This window comes from Oncorhynchus keta, chromosome 1 (assembly GCF_023373465.1).
Source record: "Oncorhynchus keta strain PuntledgeMale-10-30-2019 chromosome 1, Oket_V2, whole genome shotgun sequence".
Taxonomy (NCBI): Eukaryota; Metazoa; Chordata; class Actinopteri; order Salmoniformes; family Salmonidae; genus Oncorhynchus; species Oncorhynchus keta.
In genome coordinates, this window is record NC_068421.1 from 48551570 (window position 1) to 48559771 (window position 8202).

Genomic DNA, 8202 nt, shown 5'->3' on the forward strand with positions numbered 1-8202 from the left:
TTGTGAGAGCAAATTGGAATATTTCTCTGACTCCTTCAGATGAGACTGCAGCTTTCTTGTCCAAATAAATAATCCTGGCCAGGCAAGTGCAATTGACCACTATCATTTTTCTATGTGGACCTCTGTGAATGACTAGTGCTTTACATGGATAAATCACACACAGAACCAGTGAATGATGAGAGCATGTGTAAAGAGGTTAGCCTGGTCCCAGATCTGTTTCTGCTACCATCAACTCCTTGTCATGACAACAAGTGACCAGCAGTTGACATGATAGCACAAACAGATCTGGGACAGGCCTCGAAAGAGGTTGCTCTGTTAATCACTTTCTCACAATATGATAGTTTTTTGTTATATGCTAAATACAGTTTATCTCGGAGAACTAGGGCAGACAAAAGTATCATGTTGTTCCACGCATATGGCGATTAACAAAATAAATAGATATCTACTCCTGCTACACCCTGAGTGAGTTAATAAGTAACCAAGATGTGTATTTATTCTGTATACTAAGTTTCTTGTGATTAGGTCTCACACTGGCCTGGACTGCCACAAGAACTGGCTAGTTTAATCACATGCATTAAACATCAGCTAATATGGCAACCTCTATTTTCTAATAATGTGCAGGGTACACGGAGAGGCTTATTTGAAGAACCAACTAACCCGAAACTGACATTTTAAAATCAAAATTGTGCTAAATGGGCTAGATTTGTTTCTCTTAACTGTCATTAAGATCTCTGACTTGTTTGTTGTAAAATAAGTAACATTCTAAACTGAAGGAATATAATCTAACACAACAATTAAATGTAACTCTTGCATGCTTTCAAGACATAGAGTTATAACAAATGATCGCACTAGAATCTTCTGATGATGAGCGATGATGATATCAACAACTTCCCAAGACTCATACTTTGTAACTTTGATTCATACCGGTAAAAGGGCATCGTGGCGGGAAAATCGGGACTACGTATGCACACGTCATATGTCCAATTAAGTCTACCATTAATTGATTCGGAAACATACTGCTTGCGCAAAATATCACAGAAGATATCAAACGATAGTAGTTAGCGGCATATTGACAAGTTAGTAAAATAGACACGGTCCAAATCATTCTTTGGATCTGTAACACCCATTTTATTCATCCGCAACAACCAACGATTTGCTATGAAGTTCAACCTAACTACGACTGCGCGGAGTGATTTATTTAAGGACTACACCCAGGCGCTACCCGAATGCAGTGGGTCCTCTTCTCTGCCCAAACCCAGAAGAAAGCGGGGTCGTGACGGAACTGGGGAATTGTCGGAGGTCCCAGAATCACCGAAAATATAGATTACAGAAACCTCAGTGTTGTGCGAGAGTACCCGTCAAATTTATATTTTTACGATTTTTCCATATTTGAACTAATACGCAAGTATGTCCTGGCAAAGCTACGTGGATAACCTGATGGCCGATGGCAGCTGCCAGGACTCCGCCATTGTTGGATACACGGACGCTAAGTATGTCTGGGCATCGTTTCCCGGTGGTACATTTGTTAACATAACGGTAAGGACATAGGTCTGTAATTATTTGATTATCTACAAACAAAGGGAAATGCCGCCATTTTATGCTGTCAGTTCATTTAATATGGGAAAAAGGCCTTGCCTAATGGGGAAGCCCTAGATGGAATGATAAGGTAATGTTAGGCTCGAGCCAGGCATTGAATGTTGGCTAAGCGAGCACACATGGTATCCGGTGTTTTCTTGTACAGAGACTGTTGCACATTTTTTATTTGAAATATAAGTGCTTAGGCTCAGAACCACAACTACCTTTAAAATGTCATGGTGTTTTCAATATAGCTAAGGTCTAAATCTTTCCTTTTGAGTTAAACATTGACTGTTCGACATGCAGGCGGCAATCCGCTAGTTAACACACTAGCCAGGCTAACTAAACATGTTAACTATGAACTAGAACTTGAACCTGAAAAACAACCGTGCTTTCAGCAATTTGATACCCCATATGGGATATGGGAAAGTTAAATAGAGACCGGTTTCCCGTCTTGTAGCGTTTACTGTTATGTCTAGCCGGCAATGCGGGCTTTGGGAGAAGGAGTGCCGGGAGCGAAAAATGTCATAAATCAGACCTGCCACCCAGATTCGAAAGTTATTAAGCAAAATTGTTGGCTCATTACGCTGCATGCATGTTACATGCACTATTTGCTTTGTACACTCAGCGGTATTCAGATGAATTTTTGAATCAGGCCCTCGCTCTCGCCCCTTTTGATTTCCCAAGATGGCGCCTCTACTCTGCATTTATTATTTTTTGCCCTCCTGTCTACGCAATTTGATCGGATTGTAACCTAAATTTGATGCACCAGCTCGAGGAAAATTGGTTGTACAATAGTATACCATCCAATTGGCCTGCAGGTTTATTTTACATATTGCATCAGTCCGGTCATTCGTGGGCCCTCCATTTTGTTAGCTAGCATGCATGCCTGTAAATCAACTATTTGAAGTTGCGTGTGTTGTCAAAACCAGTTTAATGTCAGTTCACGCGCGCAGAACAATTATTCGATAGTTTGCTACATGTTAGCGGGTTAATAAACATGCACATTTTAACTAGCTATCTTTCTAGTGTGGAACTGCGACAGGATATTACCCATAATCTAATGAAATTGCGATTCCTGTATCATAGATTGCCGTGCAGCTATTGGAGGGCATTTTTCGGTCTGATTCCTTTGGCTATGGTTAAACCATTAGATGTTTTGTCCCCAGGTCTGGGCACATTCTCATAGCTGTGACATAAATAAGTTAGCAGTTACTCTGCTAGGTTTATGTTCAAATGTTACAGGTTGTAGACAAGCTGTCAAATCAGTTGTCCTGCTGTGTTGCCTTGGTAAATTACTAGCCTCTCACGTTAGTGTTGTAGAGACTTTCACGAGGAGGCCAGCTTCTAGCTTTGCCAAGGCGTTATGGCATAGCTGGCTAGCTGCTTTGCTTTCTAGATGGCCGCATTGAATACGCTGAATTCCCTTCATTTTTTCTGAAAAGGAAGGGACTGTTGTATAATTGTGCAATTCTATATGAGGGTGAAGCCTTTATGTGCTGTCATCTTTATTTGGTACCTGAGAATAAACCAGTCTGCTTTAATTTAATAATTGTATGGGCAAACCATACTAAATCTGACTAGCCAGGCATCAGTTGCTGACCATGACAGCCAAGCAATGCCTGATATGTGTTGCAGAGAAATAAAACTTAACTGTATTGGATTGTTTAAATTGTTCACTGGACACATGATTTAAAGGGTACATTCAATGGTCTAGAGTCAAATATGGACACTGGCCTATGAGAGCTGAAATGGTTACAGTATTAATCTCTATCACACAGTACTCTAAACTATTTTTCAGCATGTTCCTTTCTGCCTGTTAGGACAAATGTGAACTGCAATACTTCTTATATTGCCAAGTTCTCCCAACAGTGATTCCAAAATTCTGCCTGCTTTTGACTGCCCTTCAGTTAATGTTTTAATAATAAAAAAATAATGCTCCCTCTGAAGCTTTGCTAATTTTCACCCAACTTTGATTCTTGCCGTTTTAGACATTGTAGAGTATTGGAGAGAATAAACAAGTTGTCACACATGCTCTTGTCTTATTGTAATGTAAAGACAAATGTTTTTATGCATATGAAATTGCATAACTTTCTAACTTTACATGGTTGACATTTGTCCATCAATGCTCATCCATAGGTTGACGAAATCGACGTCATAGTAGGAAAGGACCGAGAAGCTTTCTTCTGCGGCGGGCTGATCCTAGGCCAAAAGAAGTTCTCCGTCATCAGAGACAGCCTCCACTCCGATGGGGACTGGACAATGGACATCAGGACAAAGAGTCAAGGAGGAGAGCCCACATACAACGTTTCCATAGGCAAAGCCGGCAAAGGTAATGCCTGTCCCATTTCTTCACTGCTCAAACATTTAAGGCTCTATGTAGTTCATAGGTTTGGTTGTAATTATAGTTTGCTGTGCATGTACAATATTCTGGTATTCACCTCCTCAATATATAATGTAGTTAAGGGACAGATGCAATTCAGTCTGTCACATTAAGTCAACAAATGCATTGCACTACCATGCTTTAGCTTACACTAAATTGTAGCATCAGGCCCTAGATGAGTTTTACAATTGTAGAAAGGGATATAATACAATTGGAAAGTTTACTTGTAACCTAATTGATATGTTGTAGTTATGTTAAGGAAAATTACACTCAAACGCCTTTTGGTATTTGTTTCATTAGTCCACTGTTCATACTGTCCTGAATGTTTTGAATGTCAGCAATCAAGTATAAGATGTAGAACTTTGAAACTGCGTAATGATGCTTTCTGTATTTTGAACATTTTGTAGCTTAAACTTGATTGCTAACATCCCAAACGGTGGACTAATGAAACATGAACCAAAATATGGTTTGGGTGGAATTTCCCTTTTAAGCACAGAGCTATTATGTATGGGAAAAGGGAGTTTATGCAGTATAATTGACTTAAGTTCAATTTCAGGTATTTTTTTCAGATAAAGAAAGCCAATCAAATACCATTTGATTTAAAGAATAGGTTAGTTTTGCATCAGATCTGATTCGGGGACAATATTTGATCAACTGCTAGCTAGTCAAATGAGCCACAAGTCTTGATGGGCCACGCAATTGAAGGGGAGATGCCCTGCCATTCGAAAAACAAGATGCCTGTGAGTTTTGCCAATATTCATTTTGCCTTTATGCTCCCTATTCTCCTATGTCCCTAGCAGCTTTAAGTCCATGACACTCCTAGTTGCAATACACAACCTCCCTTCTGTGTATGTTTCTGTCACAGGGCAAGCTGGGCAACCTTTTCTGAGTTCATTCTTCTGGTCTTCTTCCTGATGGAATCAACCTTGATTTGCATGCGTATTCCCTATCCCTCTAATTGATGCCCTTTTCCCCTCACATCAATGCTTAAGTGTCAAGTTCAGGTTACTCTCATCACATGTTAACCATAGTCCCTGTCAATTTAGGCATTTCCACTCTGATAGTGGCACTCAAGGATTTTGCTGCTGTTCATATGTATTGAGGAGAGGTACTACAAGCATGCTGACTGCATGTGTACTGCATTAGTGTTGGTGGTAGTGAGTAGAAGCATTCACTTTCCTATTCCTCCCTGCTGCTGGCATGCCATGTAGACTCATAGCTAAGTAGTAGATGAAGTAAAGGATAGGGTTAGGCCAGAGTTTTGTTTCTGATTTACAGAACTTGTCATTGCCACCTTTTACACAAGTTTAGAATGGAGCAATTTGTGCTGTTATTGTCGTAGCTTCTGACTGGGTAAAAAAAAGCCACTTATGGACTTTGTTAACATAAGCGGATGATTCAGACATTCCTTAGTTCAGAAGAGTAGGCTAGATCTGTTTTATTATACTCTAGGCTAATGGGCTTGAATGGTCACCACTATTGCATAATTTTAGTGAGCGCTTTGCATGTTTTCTTCCAGTCCAAGGGCAGCAGCCATAATAAGAAAATGAATGCTTGTGTATTGGCCATGGATGGGGCCTCTGGTGAGCTTCCTATGTCTTCCTTCATACTAACCAGCCCTGTCCACCACTTTGTTTCGATTTGACAATTTCTTTAATATTAAATGATCTAACTTCACAGTTTCTCAATTTCCCTTCTCTCTTTTCTTTCAGTCTTGGTTCTTGTATTGGGCAAAGAAGGGGTCCATGGAGGCGGATTGAATAAGAAGGCATACTCAATGGCAAAATACTTAAGGGATTCAGGGTTCTAGTTTTGTCTTGACTTAGCCCAAGTGTAGTAGTTGAGGAAGAGGAGAGAAGTAAAGAAAAAACACAAAATATAAATGTTAAAGCAAAGATTGCTGTTAACACTTTCCTTTCAAGCAGTCCTATTTAAAATGAGCCCTGGCAGTGTTAGTGGCAGTGCAGGGCCACATGTTTAAGACCCTGCAGTCAACAATGTAGCCCCACCTTTAGTGGGGAAAAGTGGTTTCTTATCCCCCCCCACCACCATGTCTGTTCATTTCTGTTCTTTTTTTTTCTTGTTTACTCCAGCATTGGTTTTAGTCATGGGAAAGGAAGGTGTCCATGGAGGGCAGCTCAACAAGAAAGCGTATACAATGGCTGACTACCTGAGGAGGTCTGGATACTAAAGCAGCCTCTGCCCAGCCTCCTAGCAGCTCACCCTTACCACCCTCTTGCGTTTCAGTACTTCCAGTTCTAGTTGGTAGTTGCTTATTTTTTTCTCTCCTGTCCCCTCCCATTTTTTTGCTCCCTTTTTTTATTTATCCCCTTTTCTCTTGTCCTTTTCCAGTCATCTTTATGCATTCACACTGTGTACTCTATCCCATTCTAGAACTACTGTTGCACCATAGTTAAAGATGAGCATGTTGTTAACAGGACATTGTGACAAATCTGTACTTATAAAGACCTGCACCATTCTAGCCAATGCTCAGTGAAAACCCTAAAGTAAAGGAAACATAAATTAAACTGAGATTTCATGATGGTGCCCGGTAGGTCAGACCCTTGAGCAGCCGATGCCTTTGGAGCACTTGAGCAGTAATCAAGCTCATATTGTCTTCCTTTTCTAGAGCATGTCTGGAAGGGGAAACTGCATGCATATCTTTGAGCCTACTGAAATACTGTTCCGTCTGCCCCGCGTGCCCTGTAACTCCTGCCAAATGTCTGTTCCTCCTTCCCTCCCTCTTTCCCATCCTGTTTGTTCATAGTAGGTGACACTCCATCAGTACTCAGGAGGCATATTCCTCCAACCACTACACCTTAAAGTCCTCCGTAGCCCCCTCTCCCATTTTTAAGAGGGGGGAGGCAATCCATTTTGGTATTGATTGAATCAAATGGCAAAACAGCATTGACGCAGGTAGAATCTCCTCCCATGCCCTCTTCATGACCTTTCTGACTACATGAACCCCATGGACATTCCATTGTTGCAATGGCTCAGGCACTTAAAATATTGTTTGCCAGCTCCTGTAATATTTATTTTATTTTTAAGGCTGCCATTTTGGACAGTAGATATCCCAGCATAACGATCTGGAGTGTGTCCAGTTTGAATTTTTCATAGGACCAACTTTTGTTGCAGCTTGGGTATTTATACAGTTGCTCTAGCTCTATCATTGTGAAGGACGACTGCTAGCCTCTTTCTGAAGGCAAAACAACACTAACATAAAACCACACTATCACATGACACCAGATAAAGCTGCGGGGAGGGGTAGTAATTGGAGGAAATCTATTTCCTCATTTATCAACCTTTTTGCTTTTTTTTTTTTTTAAGAAATGAATTACTGCATTTGAAAACCCATGCTGTGTGAAGAAACAACTGTGGAATAAATTGCCTTGTTCTCTAGTCATCAACTAAGATGTGGTATCAAACTGTTGAGGCTCGGTACTTAATGTAATCTCCAATTGAAAATAACTTACACTAGAAATGACACTCAATTTAATGGGAGATGGGATTGGTTGGAATAAGAACACTTTGGTTGTCTTGTGGAAACTTAAAGTACAAAACATGGGTCTCCTGTGCCATAATGTAGAGATCTGTTGCTATTGTGTGATGGATTTTAACTGCTGCCCAGTAAGGGGTCATTTCATCAGCACTTTTTAGGGGTGTTTTAGCATCTGCTCCAATGTTCAGGCCTTGTGGCATGTGTACTAATTAAAATCTTATTTGCTGATTTTTGTTCATTTCTTCCCCCTACGCCTTTCTTACACCTGGTATAGTCTAACACATTGGATTTCATATGCATAAACCAATAAATGCCATAAATTGATTTATCACCTTGTTTACAGACCGATCAAATAAATTTATTCCAACCAGATTGATTGTATGTACATTCTTGCTTCTCAAGTTTAAATGTTTTCTCTTTTGGAGGAAAGTGTTTGAGCCAGAGCAGCAGTTACATTTTCTTTTTTATTAAACTGGAATTGTTCTGGAGGTTCCTATTACCCTGGCCTGGAGATGAATAGTTAAACTGGGATGCTCTTGGTTAGTCTTTAAAGGTATGTAGCAGGTAAACATGGTGGAGATGTTCCTTTTATAGAAAGGTATGTGGATGTTGGCAGAGTCAGTGTGGCAGAATTAGGCCTGGGAACCCCCACAGGGCCTGATGGTAACATACCAAAATGTGCATTTCCTTGACAGTGGGTGTTTATTGGCTAGATCAGTGATTGTCAAACCTGTGGGACACCCAG

The 8202-nt window shown here is 40.4% G+C and overlaps 1 protein-coding gene across 2 annotated transcripts; it reads left to right on the plus strand.

Annotated features, from left to right (window-relative positions):
* The first annotated feature begins 1204 nt into the window (after positions 1-1204).
* LOC118386810 (profilin-2-like) lies at positions 1205-7829 on the plus strand. 2 transcript variants are annotated; one of them, XM_035774673.1, is made up of 3 exons: positions 1205-1536; positions 3715-3907; positions 5671-6030. In XM_035774673.1, exons 1-3 carry the CDS (start codon positions 1408-1410, stop codon positions 5766-5768), a joined length of 420 nt encoding a protein of 139 aa, XP_035630566.1. In that variant the 5' UTR covers positions 1205-1407; the 3' UTR covers positions 5769-6030. The 2 variants fall into 2 exon arrangements, with proteins under 2 accessions (XP_035630566.1, XP_035630558.1); XM_035774665.2 differs by lacking the exon at positions 5671-6030 and adding an exon at positions 6052-7829 and having other exon boundaries at positions 1212-1536.
* The last annotated feature ends 373 nt before the right edge of the window (positions 7830-8202 follow it).